The sequence below is a fragment of the Sinocyclocheilus rhinocerous genome, unplaced genomic scaffold (assembly GCF_001515625.1).
Source record: "Sinocyclocheilus rhinocerous isolate Xijiao unplaced genomic scaffold, SAMN03320098_v1.1 scaffold721, whole genome shotgun sequence".
NCBI lineage: Eukaryota > Metazoa > Chordata > Actinopteri > Cypriniformes > Cyprinidae > Sinocyclocheilus > Sinocyclocheilus rhinocerous.
This window is the reverse complement of record NW_015656165.1, coordinates 690,218-707,350: the sequence shown is the minus strand read 5'-3', so window position 1 is coordinate 707,350 and position 17,133 is coordinate 690,218. Positions and strand designations below refer to the sequence as shown.

The 17,133-nt window shown below is 35.1% G+C and overlaps 3 protein-coding genes across 5 annotated transcripts in view; 1 reads left to right on the top strand and 2 right to left on the bottom strand.

The window, feature by feature from the left end:
• Positions 1-1,791, top strand: part of LOC107719733 (ras-associated and pleckstrin homology domains-containing protein 1-like) — a 99,057-nt gene extending 97,266 nt beyond the window's left edge. For all 3 annotated transcript variants that reach the window (XM_016527224.1, XM_016527223.1, XM_016527222.1), the window contains one exon: positions 1-1,791. In XM_016527224.1, coding sequence (XP_016382710.1) covers positions 1-1,216 — 1,216 coding nt within the window. In that variant the 3' untranslated portion in view covers positions 1,217-1,791.
• A 777-nt stretch (positions 1,792-2,568) lies between these two features.
• Positions 2,569-5,723, bottom strand: LOC107719734 (secreted phosphoprotein 24-like). Its single transcript, XM_016527225.1, is given in 7 exon segments — positions 2,569-2,911; positions 2,991-3,037; positions 3,346-3,453; positions 4,949-5,071; positions 5,246-5,332; positions 5,334-5,368; positions 5,618-5,723. Coding segments are annotated over 6 exon segments (435 nt in total). The 5' UTR covers positions 5,676-5,723; the 3' UTR covers positions 2,569-2,911; positions 2,991-3,013.
• Positions 5,724-8,292: 2,569 nt separating this feature from the next.
• LOC107719740 (GDP-Man:Man(3)GlcNAc(2)-PP-Dol alpha-1,2-mannosyltransferase-like) lies at positions 8,293-15,306 on the bottom strand. Its single transcript, XM_016527232.1, has 5 exons — positions 15,227-15,306; positions 14,436-14,657; positions 11,974-12,345; positions 8,812-9,389; positions 8,293-8,297 (listed from the first exon to the last, which is right to left on the bottom strand). Exons 1-5 carry the CDS (start codon positions 15,271-15,273, stop codon positions 8,293-8,295), a joined length of 1,224 nt encoding a protein of 407 aa, XP_016382718.1. The 5' UTR covers positions 15,274-15,306.
• Between the last annotated feature and the right edge of the window lie 1,827 nt (positions 15,307-17,133).

The window sequence follows — 17,133 nt, the reverse complement described above, 5'->3', positions numbered from 1 at the left end:
TCCCCCTCCTCCACCTCCAGCACCATTGAAGAACCAACCCCCACCTACACTACCCAAGCAACACAGCATCTCCAAGACACTACCCTTCTCCAGCCAAACCTCATCAGTGCCATCTCTGGTTAAGCAGCTTGCTAGCCAGTTTCCTGTTGCATCTCCTGCAATGACCAATCAAACTGAGTCACAAAGTCACAAAACTCCTCAGTCCCTACCTGCAGTGAAGGCTAAACCAAAATGGCAGCCTGTAGGTCAAGGCCAGCAGCAACAGAGGTCACCTGAATTTCCACCGCCTCCTCCAGAGAGTACCCTTGCCTTTCCTTCACCACCAACTCCACCACCACCACCACCACCTCCTCCTCCTCCTCCTCCTATGTCAGGCTCCCCTATCATAAAATCCCCCTCTGGCTCATCTGCAGGGGTCAAGAAACCTCCACCGACTCCTCAGCGCAACTCCAGTGTGAAGTACAATGCCTCTGTGGAGTACCAGGATTCCCGCAGGAACTTGGTGAGCAAGTTAAACCCTAGTTCTGCTTCATCATCGACAACAACCTCTAGTAGCTCACCCTCCAAGGAGCTTTCTACAGGTCCTCGTGCACCCCCCAATCCAGGTAAGCTCAATCTGTCAAATCTTCCTTTGGCTTTGCAGAACAAACTGAATCAGAACCGCCAATCGACTGCAGACTTCCCATCCCCTCCACCCCCAGAAAATGACATCTTCCCCCCTCCCCCACTGGAGTCTGACCTTCCTCCACCACCGCCCCTTCCAGGTGATCCAAATGGTTTGTCTCCGAAGGTGGCTGTGGTCAATCCTCAGCCCCAGCCTGCTTGGGGCAAGAGTTCGCTGAAGAAGACACAACTTCCAGCATCAATTCGCTGTAGCAACACTATTAGAGGGTCTCCACCACTCTCACCCCCTTCCATAAAAGGGTGCCCTATTCCCCCTTCTTCTTCCAAAGGCACCACACAGCCAAACTTCTTGGAGGACCTTAACAAGACACTGAAACGCAAGTCCTCGCGAGTCTCTGGAGACAAATTGGACCCTGTGGCCACAATGGATGACATGGCTTTGCCACCACCTCCACCTGAGCTTCTGCATGATCAACTGAGACACAGTGGTAGTGGCTTCATGTCCGGGAATATCTCAGGCTATGCAACGCTACGGCGAGGGCCGCCTCCTGCCCCACCCAAGCGTGACCACAACACCAAACTCACAAACTAGAAAACTGCAACTTTTCCTGGACACTCTTGCTTGCTATTATAATGTCTGTGTCATAGAGTTGTAGAGGAGAAAGCCATCATTTTGTTGATATGCTCAGCTTTTTCTGTACAAAACAGCTCAAGAAGTTTCAGCTTTACTGTGACTTTGTGACAGTGCATAAGTTCCAGTTCCAAACAACTGAGTGATTCCACTTCAACACCTTGGTACTGCATGGAAGACAAAACTACATTAAACTATTAATCTTATTGTTTTTTGGGAAGACAAACGTTTTGAACTTTGGGGTTGGGTGGGATTTTTAATTTTGATTTTATATTGTTTATATATTATCGATTATTTAATAATCTGAAGAGATTTTGTTATTTCAGACTGAAGTTTTTTAAATGGTTGGATGGTTATTGTTGTTTGAGGAGTTTTAGATGGGTAAGTTGATTTAGACAGTGTGTTCGGCTGGTATATTAGTTTGGCACAACTTTAACCATTTATGTGGCAGATCCAGTGCTCAATGGAAGCATCTAGAATGTATCTTGATCACTATTGTTCTTTGAGCCACTTTAAATGCGTTTTAGTTGTAATTGTCAAAACTGTAACATGAAGGACTTGTTCAGGGAGTTGACTCAATGTCTAGTTCTGTGAGACTGTGGAATGTTTTTTTTTAATTATTATTATTAGACCTGTTTAAATTGTAGATATTCTCATTTGCTGCAGTATCTTTGTTTAGGTAAAACAAATGACTGCCTTGCTGTTCCTTGTTGGTCCTTACTTCCTCTGGTGAACATTCATGCTGACTTTTACAAATTGTTCACCTATGGAGAGAGAGGCTTTTAAGTCATGTGACTGAATGACACAATCATTATTCACATAGATTTATCGTATATCCTGTATTGCAACCTGTATTATTGGCTCATGAATACAGCCACGCCTTAAGATTCTAGAACATGCATATCAAATAACCGATAAAAATATTATCATCTTACAAAAAGAGGCCATTAGGAAGTAAAATTTCCCTGTTGGTTTTACTTGTTAAAGGATTCTGGCATATTTTTCCCATTTAGACATGACATACAACTTTAGAATCTTACAGTGAGAACCTATAATGGCTCTATAAGAGCTACTTTCCATTAGTACAAAGTATGCATATTATCTCATGTCCACATTTGATTTTGAAGAATTTGTTTATTGAATGTATTTACAATATCATGAAACTTTTCAGGCTGTTGAGAAGTGACTAACTGAAGTTGATATTAAATTATTAAAGTATCCGGTCATGATCCATCGAAGGTCTATGAACATCATGCTCTGCATAATGTGTAATTTAAAATGTAATTATACATGTTAATATCATCCATGTTTCTGTTTTTATTGGGTTTCTTGTGGAGGTTAATGCCAGCAGGTTTCTATTTGTATTCATATCTCATAGAGTGAATAATCCTGTTTCATGTTTCAGTGGAGGATGTAGTTATTGGTAGCCATTGGCAAAATCCTTAGTACAGTAGTCTTTTCATTTAGCTTTATGTTTGTAGCACCTTAATGTTGTATGAAGAATCTTCATGTGATTTCATCCAGCAGGTCAGTGATATGGCAGGTGATTGCTGAAATGGTCTCCACGAACATGGTTGGTTTCAGTGTTGTCATGATGACCCGCATGTATTGGTGGAACCACATTAATGCTTGGTGCTGAAGTTGAATGTGTGCGGTCTACAAAGCATTATTAACATTGTGATTGCAATATTTATACACCAAATATGAAAGTATGAAATATGACAAATGTATTTACCTCCAGTCCCAAAATGATTTAAATCATAGTATAATCCTAACCCCCCCCTGTTGGCGGAAAGAAGTTGTCAGCAATTAATTCATTGTTTAGTCATGCATTTATAAATTAAAATTAATTTTACTTAAAATTAAAATAATATTTTCAGTTTAACTATCCTTGACACAGTTCACATACTTCTGCACAATAGTCAATTAATAGTTTTTAATCAAATTACATTTACTGATGCAAACTTGCACTTCATTCTAGCCCTTCTTGCTTGTTTACTAGACACTTACATTTTAGCCTGTATCTATTCATGCAAATGTTTGTATGCCCATGGTGAAATACAGTCTCTTAGCTTTATGTTGACACTTACCTCCTCACTGGACTCCGAGCTCGAGCTGTCGGCCTTTGTGCATCTGAGAGAGATGATGCGAGTGATATCCTGGTTCACTCTGGCTCTGATATAGCACCCTGCTTCCAACTAAATTCCCAATGGTATGGACAAGAATCAAATAAGATTCACTAAAAAAGAACTTTATACTCTTAATATTACTAATCAATATTACTTATTATTATTTTTCATTATGCAAGTTTCTACAAAGCATTGTTAATATACGCATTTAAAAAATGTTGCAGCAAATTCAACAGTCATTTATGTGAAAAATAATGTGTTTTTCGAACAACCTAGTATGAGAGCCTGTTCTAGTACACCCCCAAAACAAAATCAAGACTTTGTAAAAGAGCATAATAGGACCCCTTTAAGACTTTTTTTAAAGTCCAACATGTTTTGTGGTATACACTTATCATTCAAAAGTTTGAGGTCGGTATAGTTTTTTTTTTTTTACAGTTGCTAGGGCCAATTTCTCAATACTTGGATCACTTTGTCAAAACTCTTCACACAGTGAGCACAACAGCATCTGTGGATAAACTGAATAAGACAGCAGTTTGCTGCATTTCTACATAATACCATACTGAAACATATTCTAAACCTAAAAAATGAAATGCTATCAAACAATTAGATGTAGCTGAATAACTACACAATTGTTAAGTCTTTCAGTGTCATTACCATCTATAAAAAATAGAGAAACTTTGGAATAATTTTGTACTGTAATGTAAATATGGACCATGTAACATTTACTGCAGGGAATTCTAAACAGTGGAGAGCTGTCATTTTTGTTTTGTTAAGGAATTGTACAAAAGAAAACATTGCTTGATGCTATCTGTTAGTGTTTTTAGGTCATTGTTTTATGGGTTACACTGTGTTTGCTAGGTAGCAAACTTGGCTAGTGTTATGAAAAATGACTTGATTTGAGATGTATGAAGAAACTTTTAAGAAGTGTTTTGGTAGTTTTAGTGCCTTTTCGATTTCAAATTAACTGCTGTGCCAAACTGAAAGTTGGAAAACTTTTTTTTGTTTTTAAAAAAAGTTTCTTATGCTCATCAAGGCTGCAGAAATTTGAACAAAATAGAGTGAAAACTGTAATGTTGTGCTTATTGGCATTACATTTTTGAACAGTAATGTAAATAATCTCAACATAGTTTGGGAATATTCAGTCTTTCACCATGGTCTGTAAAATAAAATATGAAATATAATCATATATTAAATATAATGTATATAAATTAAATATCATTAGCTGTTGTTGTATACACAATTATTGACATTTTTGTCGACAACATGTGTGTGATAACGTTTATGGGTAATTTATATTAAAAATTAAAACCACTCACAGCAGTTTATACAAATGTCTGTGACTATTCACATATTGCATCCTTTTTGCCTCCACAATTCAAATTCTGCATTTGAACTGGAATATTAAAGGCGTTATCAATTTAATTATGAATGGTGCACAACCCTGGTACATCAGCTGTTCTGTGTCATACAAACACCATTTGTTACAATCTATCAGCAAACCCGGACCTTAATCATGTCCATCGTATATGATATTAATATGAATGAACATCTTGAGATAACCTACCACAAAAAAACCTTTGCGGTACATGCAGCCTTGAGGATCGACCCCAGAGCTCTTCTGACACTCCGTCTCCCTAATGCCAAACCTCAGATGCAGATCAAACGTGCCCATTCCCAGAGGAACAATCTTAAGGTAAATAAAAGCAAATGATCAGCCGTTATTACAGGACAATCACTGACCACTGGAAAGCTGCTATCGATATTTGTGGTTTTGTTGTACTTTGTCTGCTGGATTCTCACTAGTCACCCTATACCAGTTTTGACAGATGCAGAAATGAAACAGTTGTAAGAGTGTACTGACCCTCTTTGCGTCTGCCTTGGACACTCTGTAGAGGTGATTGGTGGCAATGCGTGCATTGATCCGATTGAGTGCTATCTGCAGAGCATCCATCTGCTTTTGAGCTGAGTTTAAACAGAGGAAAGCCTATGGTTGCATGTTGAAGGTCATGTTACTTCATTTAAGGATTTACAAGATTAAAAATCAGCATGTTAGACTGTTTTCAAAGGTTAAGAGTTTCTAATAAAAACAAATCCAAGTAATTTTAACCACTGACTTTTATTTTAGCAAAGTATGACAGCTGCATATATGTTTCCATTGTTAACCAGAGTATTGTTACATATTTATTTCTTACACTCTTACACTCTGCTAATAAGATATCAAGATCACACTCACCTAAAACTCCCAAAACCTGCAGGAGCAGAAACAGAAAAACACAGCACCTCATTTTCATGCCAGACTGGATGCTCTTGCTACCACACAGTCCCGTTTTTAACTGTTATGGCTCTTATAATTCTCCTCCTCCTTTCCGTGTACAAGGCGTTGTTTAATTTGGCGTCTCTCTCCTGTTCGTACTCATCTAGGTAAAGAGGAACTTTGTCATACAGACCCAATGCTTGTTTTACCCAGAATATGTTCTGATAATCTGATTTCAAACATGACTGTGTAATGTGTGTGTGAGCGTGCGTGCGTGCGTACGTGCGTAACATTTTTTTAATTTCTTTCTAAACTTTTTCTTTCTGATTTTCTCCTGCATCTGAAAACGTGAAATTATAAATGATTGCAAAGTAACTTGTGCACAAAATATGAAGTTGCCCTCCCGCTTGCACCCCTGCTCTCGACAGACGGCACCCCGGTTGGGAAACACTGATCTAGAGGACTATGTATGTGGCAAGCAAATAATTATAAACAAGAACATGATGGGGAGTGAGAAATTTAAGTTTTAATAGTGAGATCAATATATTTTCTTGACAGTAAAAATCAAATCTGTGACTCTGATGAAAAAGCTAAGTGAACAGACATCTAATTTTGTCATAAGCCAAGATGGAATCTGCTTTCTTAACAATTAGTAATTTCTGAGAGCTCATATTACCAACAGATACAGAGCGGTGTTCAGGGAAGGCTTGACAAGTTCCTGTTGTTGTAGATCAGTTTCATAAATCATGAATTGTTACAGCTAATTTTCACTTCTTACTCCTGTGAGTGTTTCTTAGAGTTGGTTTATTTTTTGTATAGTCTGTTAAACATATTTGAACTATTACACAGTTATTGTTCAGGAATAATGATACTTATGTTCAAAGTTCATTGAACATGTTGACAGTTGTGACACCATGTCCTAATAACGGAGGTGTTGCCACACTATGCTGGGTTGTTACAATGGAGTTTGATATTAAATGGCATATCATAGGCTATTCATCAAATATTTAACAGTACAAGAATTATGAAACAGCAAAAATTTAAAAGGCAGAAATATTGTTTCGGCCAACAAATGTTATGAAAAATACCCTTGTTGAAGCATTCAATGAAAAAAAACATTTTGTAGAGACTATTTTAACTCATAATTTGCTAGTAAATTTCACAATTAATTACAAAGTAGCACATCGAATTAAATGTGAAAATTAAATTAAATGCGAAACAGACTGAAATAGTATTTTCTTGTAAAATGTACTCTAAAAGCACTTTCTGTTCTACATACAACTTGAAAATTTATTTTATTTTATTTTATTATTACTTTTATAGTGTTCTTACATTTTTAGTCACTGATGTCCAGGTGTTAGTAGAAGTTGTCCCAATTTTCTCACTGGTTTCTATTGTGCTAATCCAGTTGTCCATATTTATGTGCTCAAAAATACAGTAAAACAGTAATATTGTGAAATATTATTACAATTTAAAATGACTATTTCATATATCTTAAAATGTAATTTATTCCTGTGATGCAAAGCTGAATTTTCAATATAATAATATATCACAATGTTATGGTTTTTACTATATTTTTGATCAAATAAATGCAGCCTTGGTGAGCAGAAGGGACTTCATTAAAAACATTTTAAAATCATAATGTTTACAAATGTTTGACAAGTACTGTATATACAGTATTGTTAATAATATATAATATTATTAGAAAGTATTTATTCGACATGCACACTGTAATCCCCGATGTAAGTTGTTTTCCTGATTGCCTTAAAGTTTAAAATCAATATATATATTTTTAGTACTGTGAGATTGTTCCATTTGAGTCCACAAAAAAAAGAGAATATTTCTTTAAGGGGTCCTATTATGCTCTTTTACAAAGTCTTGATTTTGTTTTGGGGGTGTACTAGAACAGGCTCTCATACTAGGTTGTTCGAAAAACACATTATTTTTCACATATTTTACATTATTACAACACCTCTCTCCCCAGTCTGGCATGAACGGCTCGAATAGTTCCTGTATCAAATGAAGGCCCGCCTTCTGAAATACGAAATGTGCTGTGATTGGTTAGCTGGGCCAGTGTGTGTTGTGATTGGTTAGCTGGGCCAGTGTATGTTGTGATTGGCAGCACTCGGCGCCTGGTCGGGAAATGTCATGCTCCTTACCATAGCCGCCTGCGAGCTTCAGTGTAAATATTGCATCAAAATCAAACGCAATTGAGCACGATTTAAACCCGGATGATTGTAACCACTCTAAGTTCGTCTGCCTTGGGAAAGCTAGCGTGTCTCCGACATAGTGATAACACTCGTTGCCTTCTCTAGTGCAGCTCAACCAGGTCTCGTCCCATTCGTTGATATTTGTGATATCACAAATCCCAGAAAATATGCGTTGTAGTCCAAACGAGTCGTTCGTTGTAGTTTTTAAAAAGTGATTTCTGTTAAATAAAATATCTCCTTTTGAACTGGACTTTGAGCTTTGTAACTTTGCAGATCTTTTTTATGCCCAAACAGCAACATTACAGACTAACTAAAGTTGAAAAAGTGAAGGAAAAAAGCATAATAGGACCCCTTTAATTATTATAAATCAGTTCAAATACTTTGTGTAGCTTGTGTAACTTGATAAAATTGCATAAAATCTCAAACACTAAGAGATCTCACCTATTAATCTGTGTGCAAAAACACACAGACAACACAGTCTCAACATTTAATCTCCTTTAACAGTCTGAAGCAAAGCATGCTGAGAAAATAAAATCTGCTGCAACTTATTACGTTTGAGTTTTGCTAAATATAATCAGATATTGAGTTCACATAACTTTTAAGAGTTTGCTTTCGTTTAAGTACAATGAACGTTCAGTAGTATTTAAGAAAAATGTACTTGTTTCATTCAGTACATTTGATTGTTAATCTGCTTTTTTTATATATATATATATATATATATATATATATATATATATAGTTCTTTTAATTAAAATATTTAACTCAATATTTTAATATAATACTGTTTTAATTACATTTGAAAAATAACATAATTAGAAAATAATTTATTGTATAATATTTCATAATTTATTTTATTACTGGTTCCATAAACCATCCACCATCTTTTTGTTCATGATTTTTTTTTTTAAGTACATCTGTACAGTGTTGTGAGACAGAACTTGCTGAGAGCATGACATTTCTTACCAATACCGAAATGTTCATTCCACATTGTGTGCAACCCGATCGTGGCATCTGTTAAATCTTTCTTCAGTTCCTCAAATGGGATATTGAGTTTAAACTCCACCTTATCTGCCACATCCAGATCCAGACACAATCCCCGCAGCATCTGTACCCTCTCTTCATCTTCCTGGTTACGACATCCACCAATCAACACCAGCTTCACGGTCTCTTGCCCAGCAGGCTCCACCCCCTTCCTGTCCAGAAGCTTTCTAAAAGCCTTGATCTGCAGCCGGTGGTCTTTTTCAGGCCGGAACTGACCCACGGAGACCACAGAGTGACACTTCTTTCTCTCTTTCTCTTCATCCTCGTCCCTAATAGGGACATCCAGGAAGGCCTGAACGTCACATGGTGGATAGACCACACTGGTGCGGTTCGGAGCGTGCCACAGAGCCAGAATGTGACCTAATGTCCAGGTGGAATTTACCATGACTACGTCACTACAGGAGCCAGCCAGGCCGTACAGCAGTGCGAAGACACAGTAGTAAACCACTTTGATGGCACTTAGTACAGGGTTACTGGAGATGTAGTCTGCATTATTGAACCTAGGATAAAGATATAAGAAAGTATTTGTAATTATATATGTCAGATTTCTATATATACACACCACTGTTCAAAAGCTTGGGATCAGTAAGAATTTTTTATGTTTTTGTAAGAAGACGTCAACAAGGCTACATTTATTTGATCAATAATACAGTAAAACAGTAATATTATGAAATATAATTTAAAAGTATTGTCTTCTATGTGAATATATTTTAAAATGTAATTTATTCCTGTGATGCCAAGCTGAATTTTCAGCATCCTTACTCTGTGATCACGTGATCCTTCAGACATTATTCTTCTAAGTTGTTTCTCAAAAAAAAAACAAAAAAAAACGTATTATTATCAATGTTGAAAATGTTCCACAATGATTTAGTGGAAACCACAAAAACTATTTTTGTGGAAATCATTTTTTTTCCGGAGTCTTTGATGAATATAAAGTTCAAAAGAACATTTATTTGAAATACAAATCTTTTGATAAACATTATAAATGTCTTTACTATTGCTTTTTATCAATTTATTGAATCCTTGCGGAATAAAAGTATGCATTTATTCATCAAAAAAAAAAAAAAAGTTTACTGACCCTTAATTTTTGAACTGTGGTGTATGTAAATATAATTATGCACATGAAACAATTCATGCAACATACATAGCAACTGGAAAATATACTGCAAGAGATGCATTTATAAGACAACAATTAAGAACACATTTTATTTCCGTAAAGTGACATATTATTTGAGTGAAAAAGAATATTAAACAAAAAAGGGTAGTACTAAATTTCCAGTTGTGATGAACTAGCTAAGGAATATTTTTTCATGCATAATGTTTACCTGATAAAATATTTTAGAGTTTGGCAATATTACAACACTGTATGATCAAAAAAATGGCTATGGAAATTGTATTCATTTGCATGACTTTTCCAGGTCCAGATATCACACTTTCAGATTAGGCTTCCTCATATATCCAGGTTCTCCTAGTGGGTATTAAATAAAATAAAAAAATGCTGAGGGGGTTACATTAAACTATTAAATATTTTTATTTTAAATATTTTATTTAAAGAAAACAAATCCCGCACACAGTCAATAAGTGCAAAAAGTATCAAAAGATGTTTAATAATGTTTCGGTCAAATGACCTTCATCCTTTGCAGAGATTGGTCATGATTTCTTTTTAAATGTGGTTTAGCTTGTGAATTCATGTTTGAAGATACCTGATGAAGGTCGTGTGACCGAAACGTTGTTATTAAACATCTTTTGATACTTTTTGCACTTATTGACAGTGTGCGGGATTTGTATTCTTTATCCTTTAGTTTTGATCTTTTTGGTCTTTGTCTCCTACGCACCTATCAATTGCCGTCAGGTGTGCGGAGATTGATTGTTCATTTTGTCTAATTTAAAAAATGTAATTATTCTGAGGCCCTTTTGTACGTTGGTTTACTTTAGAACTACTGCATTAATTTTCAGCATCATTACTCTGTGATCACGTGATCCTTCAGACATCATTCTAATATAAAGTTCAAAAGAACATTTATTTGAAATACAAATCTTTTGATAAACATTATAAATGTCTTTACTATTGCTTTTTATCAATTTATTGAATCCTTGCGGAATAAAAGTATGCATTTATTCATCAAAAAAAAAAAAAAAGTTTACTGACCCTTAATTTTTGAACTGTGGTGTATGTAAATACAATTATGCACATGAAACAATTCATGCAACATACATAGCAACTAGGGCTGTAGCTATGGATTATTTTAGTAATCGAGTATTCTGCAGATTATTCCATCGATTAATCGAGTAATAATAAAAGTAATTTTTCTTTATTAAAGAGCAATACTAAATATACAAGAGATAATTAGATAGATCTCTTAAAATAAACAACTAATTTTGAAATTGCATACATTAATAACCGTGAAAACTAAACCCATTTAATGTATTTAATTGCCAATCTCTTAAAATAAACAACTAATTTGTTTCCTTTTTAGAAATTTTTTTTACTACTGAAATTGCATACATTAATAACCGTGAAAAATAAACCCATTTAATGCATTTAATTGCCAAACTACATTCAAAATGCAAATAAAAATATATAAATAAAAAATAAATAAAATAAAAATATAAATAAAAAATAAAATAAATAAATAAAAATACAAAAATCAATTTCACGTTAGTTTAAAAAAGGTAAACATTGCAACCTAAAACTAAGGCAGAAATCAAGAAATATAAAAATCAATTTCACATTACTTTAAAAAAGGTAAACAGTACAAACTAAAACTAAGGCATAAATCAAAATAGTAGTAATAATAATAATACCTAAACATTGCATTTGCTATTCTATTTGAAAATTGTCCGGAAAATCGTTCCATACATTTTACTAGCTAAGGGATTACTGCATTAATTCATCATGGACATTAAGACCAAAAATATTATCAGTATATCAGTTTTGAACTACAACGGAGTCTTTACGGAGTTCTTTACATCTTAACCTCTACATCAGCTACAAAACGAAGGTTTTAAGTCATTAAACATTAAACAGTGGAATCACCTAGTCACATTTAATTCAATAACAATAATGTGACTTTCTTGACTAACCTTGGGTTTCTTTCTCGAACCACTGAGAGCATATCAGTGCTGATGGTTGGGTAGTGCACATAGCTTCCCACATGACAACCACCCAGATAACGGAATACAGGCAGGGTGAAGGCATAGCCCACTGAGTCAATGTAGAGGTCTGGAACAAACTCAGTCAAGGCCTCCCACCCCAGGAAGATGGAGCCCACGCTCTGCCCCAGAAGGGTGAAGTGTGGGTACAGTTTTGCCTCCACCAGGAGACGATGTTTCAGGAACACAAACTTAACGGCTCGGGGGAGTCTGATGTTGAAGCGCCGCCACGCTCCATCTAAAATCTCTTCTGCTGTCACGCCCTGATCACCTGTGTAAACCACGAAGGAAACATCTTGGTACCTGTAAAAACACATGGGATTAAAAGTGTGAATGAATCCAGAAATGATAAGAATTTTTCGTTAAGTCCATGCTGAAGCCCAGCCCTGCTGATTTAAGCATTCAAGACAGCTTCAGTCAAACGCAGAACTTAATACATTTATACAAGGGTCAGCGACATGCCATGCTCACTTCGCTGTCCTAGGCTAATTCAAATGATAATATAGCTTTTAAATTAAGTATGCCTAGTGATTCAGCTACAGTCTTAACCTACATGATGTAAATATAGACATTCTAGGGTTTTTGTCCTAATACTTTTTGGTGTCACATGAAGTTAAATATTAACAAGGATCCTAAAGGACTTGTGTTAAAAGGGAGTCTGTCCAGATTATTATTTGTTCTTTTATTTTATTTTTTTTTTTCAAATACACTGTGGTGTAAATTTCCATGTCATGGAAATATTATATATTTTATAAATAATATGTGATGTACCGTATTGGCCCGAATATAAGACGACCCTGATTATAAGACGACCCCCCCTTTTTCCAGATGTACCTTTTGGAAAAAGGCTTTTTAAAAACCAAATCTTGTTTTTTCTCAGTAAAACACATTTTGTCTTCAATTATTTTCATATTGCATATTTTTCCTATTTTAATTTTTGTTTTGAAAGTATGGTAAAAACTGGTAAAATGTACCAACAATCACATTTAAAAAATATACACTTTTTGATATACCATTAAAAAAAAAAAACAGGTAGCCCATCTGAATTAGGACATTTAGGCTATCCATCTAATAGTAGCCTACCAAAATCTTATTAACAGCAGAAGTTAAATCTTACTGTAGTCTTCAAATCTGGGTACTGTCTTACGTTTTAAAATCACAAAGGGAGTTTGGTGCCATCAGGCTAACGTGACAGTCACGACTCATGCAGCTGTAAGGCTTTCTTTTTCTTTTGTTTTTACTCGCGATCTTTACAACACGCATTACATTACGTATTTCATGGCACACTCGTTTAATGCGTATTTGGCGCCACCTAGTGTTGTGGGTGTATTATTGACATGTCAAAGTCTAGACCCTGAATATAAGACGACCGAGTTTTTTCAGATGTATTTCCAAGAAAAAAATATCGTCTTATATTCGGGACAATACGGTATATATTTTATACATTATTATATGTCTATTATATATTTTACTTGAAATATAATATTAAGTTGCATATAAGTGGAGGTCAACGTCAATATTTTTTGAAAGTCATGGTATAGTTTTCCGCCAGTAGCCAAGTAACAGTCAGTGTAAAAGGTTCAAGTCATGCTGATAACATTGTAGTTAGGCGTGATCATTTTACAATAGATTTTACAGTAAGTCTTCTGACTACTTAACACTTGCCAGTCTTTGTTATTAATTATATAGATGGAATAATTATAATTATGTAAATATTCTAAATTAAATTAAAAGTATGCATTTAGCTGACGCTTTTATCCAAAGTTATGCATGCTATACATTTTTTATCAGTATGTGTATATTTTTTGAAAGTCATGGTATAGTTTTCCGCCAGTAGCCAAGTAACAGTCAGTGTAAAAGGTTCAAGTCATTCTGATAACATTGTAGTTAGGCGTGATCATTTTACAATAGATTTTACAGTAAGTCTTCTGACTACTTAACACTTGCCAGTCTTTGTTATTAATTATATAGATGGAATAATTATAATTATGTAAATATTCTAAATTAAATTAAATTAAAATTAAATGTATGCATTTAGCTGACGCTTTTATCCAAAGTTATGCATGCTATACATTTTTTATCAGTATGTGTGTTCCCTGGGAATTAAACCCACGACCTTTGCGCTGCTAACGCAATGCTCTACCACTGAGCCACAGGAACATATATTCTGTATGACATTTTCTGTGATCAGTAACCTGAAAATAGTTAACACGCTTAGGAAATATACACATAACACAATTTTCATATAGTATAAAATTATTTAAATTGTGGATTAGTGTTTATTTTATTATATGTATTATTTATATTTTGCATGCTTTCACTCCCTATTTGTCACTGACCCATAAATGTCTGGCCAACTAAATGGCACACGCTTAAGAGCTGAAATATCTGACCTGTTTTGAAGAGCATGTAAAGCACACCACAGCACTCTCTCTCCTCCTCCCCCTGCATTGCAGTACGGGTGGAAGAAGGCCACGGCGGGCCGGCCGTCCTGAGCTCTCCTGCTCTTCCTCTTCATCTGCAGCCAGGTTCTCACTCCCATGATGAAGAGGAAGAGGATGGCTGTCAGGACAAGACTCAGATAGAAGCATGGTAACAGCAGTGACCACAGTAACCTATGGAAGGCAAAAACCACACACCATAATCCACCTTTATGATTAATATCAGTTTACATACAATGTGTCCTATCAAAATGCATACTCAACTATAAATAGGCCTTAAAAGTAAGTATATGAATAGACAAGGTCTCAAAACTAATTCTAATGTACATTGTTGCAGTTTTTCTTGTCATATGTTAAACAGCTCTATGTCTCCTCTAATTATTTTATTTTGTTTTGTTTTATTATACTGATGAATATCTATTGGTCAGTATCAGCCAAATGAGTGATACATGTGAATGGCTTGTTTCCTTTAACATGGACAGAAATTATATTGGCTCCAATTTCATTTGGGGATGTCTAAAGTATTGAAAAAATACAAACCTGCAGATTAATATACATAAATATTTAAAAAATGCTAATAAACTGATTCCTTCATTCATTCGAAACAAAAAATGAACTGAGCAAGTAATTTTATAAAACATTCGTCCTGTGGCAACAAGGGTTCAACGAGACTTCAGTGGATTTCACATTTAAGGCATTGGCTTTAAAATCTACACAATGAACAGATAATTTAAAATGTTTACCTAATTAAATCGCACAGACAGAGAGACAGGTGATCGTGCGCTGACATCTTCCTCAAATATGACAACACAACACGTCTCTCGTCAGAACCCGGAAGCGCTTACCACTGGTCGAATGTTGTTTTTTTAATTCTTCTGGCATTTTAATGGACGTTGGCAAACGACATTTTCGCCACCTACTGGACAGGAGCCTAAATGATCATCTGGTTTGTTTTAAGAGCCCTTTTGTAAAATAAATAAATAAATATAAATAAATAATTAAAAAATGCCCTTGGCTGAAAGTTGGTGGTTTAAAAAAAAAATTAAACAGCAGTTCTCTTAAATATTTTACAAACAACCATTTGGAATCTTTTAAAATATAATCTACACAGAGCTAATTCAAAGAAAAGTTTAACCAGCAAACAAACAGTTCTAGATCAATACTGGCCTCTTACCTTGTCTGCATCATTTCACAAACTATTGGGAGACAGAACAAAAACATGAGGCCCCTAATACAACTGGCTTACTTAATATGTTTTAACATCTTTCTTGAGAAGTGTATCTGCAAATCGGAACAGTAAGTCATATTTTTCCTAAAATTATACATTATACAATCATATATTTAAGTTGTTGCTCTAGCAACACCCAAGACTGAAGTCAGATCTCTGTTGTATGTCAGCATTAGCTTATTGTAATCAATGTGAAACCTCACTTTAAACAATAAAAGGTGAAAAACATTACCTGCTGTAGAAAAAATGGGATCTCACAGTAGATTTTTTTTATACATATAAAACTTTTTTTTTTATTGGGTAACAGAATAATAATACAATGTTTGTGTCTCCATCTATTAAACGTGGATATACAAACATTGTAGCTTCATGATTACTACCTAAAATACTACGAGTAGAATAGCACGTTGTTAATAGTTGAGATGTTATGACAACCAAAAGTTGGAAATAAACAGAAAATGGTACGTTCTTTGCTGAAGTGTTTATTGTGAATAATTATGTACAATTATGTAGTAATTGTTAGTATTGTTATAAATCAAAAGTATTTGCATATGTTGAGAACACTATTGTAGAATAAAAGAAAACACAATTCTGAATTCTGCCAAAATTCTGACTCTGTGTCAGAACAATAATATATATATACAGTGGGTATAGAAAATAATCACTCCCCTTTAAAATAATCACATTTTGTTGCTTTGCAGCCTGAAATGAAGACGGACACAGTTTATGTTTTATCCAGCTGTATTTACTCAGTGCAACTTATTACATCCAAGTGAAAGATATAACATCAACATATCAGAAAGAAAAAAAAACAGAATCACTGAGTTGGAAAATGGATCACCCCTTGTGTCAGTATTTTGTTGAACCACCTTTTGCATTTATTACATTTTGCATTAAATACAAGGATATGTCTCTAGTAACTTTGCACATGCAATATTTGCCCACTCTTCTTTGCAGAACTGCTTAAGTTCAGTTAATTTTGATGGTGAGCGTTTGTGAACTGCAGTCTTCAAGTCATTCCACAGATTTTCAATTGGGTTTAATTCTGAGCTCTGACTAGGCCATGCAACAACATTCTCCTTTTTCTCCTTCAGCCTCTGTGTGCTCAGTTGCTGTAGGCCTCTTGGGAGCCTCTCTGACCGGGTTCCTCCTGCTCTTTCATCCAGTTTGGAGCGACGTCCTGATCCAGGGAGGGTCTCTGTTGTACCAAATACCTTCCACTTCTTAATAATAGACTTCACTTCTAGGCATTGACAAAGCCTTTGAAATTTTTATCCATCTCCTGACTTGTGCCTGTCCACAACTTTATCCCGGAAATCTTTTGACAGAGTCTTGCCACCCATAGTTGATTGTTTGTTTCAGTTGCACTACCAAGGACTGAAATGCTCCAGGAAAACTATCTTCATGCTGATCTAATCAAAA

Coding starts and splice junctions, on each gene's coding strand:
- LOC107719740 (XM_016527232.1), bottom strand. CDS start 15,273: ATGTCAGCGCACGATCACCTGTCTCTCTGTCTGTGCGATTTAATTAG. Junction 14,658..15,226: donor TGTCTGTGCGATTTAATTAG/GTAAACATTTTA, acceptor TGCCTTCCATAG/GTTACTGTGGTCACTGCTGT. Junction 9,390..11,973: donor GTTCGAGAAAGAAACCCAAG/GTTAGTCAAGAA, acceptor TCTTTATCCTAG/GTTCAATAATGCAGACTACA.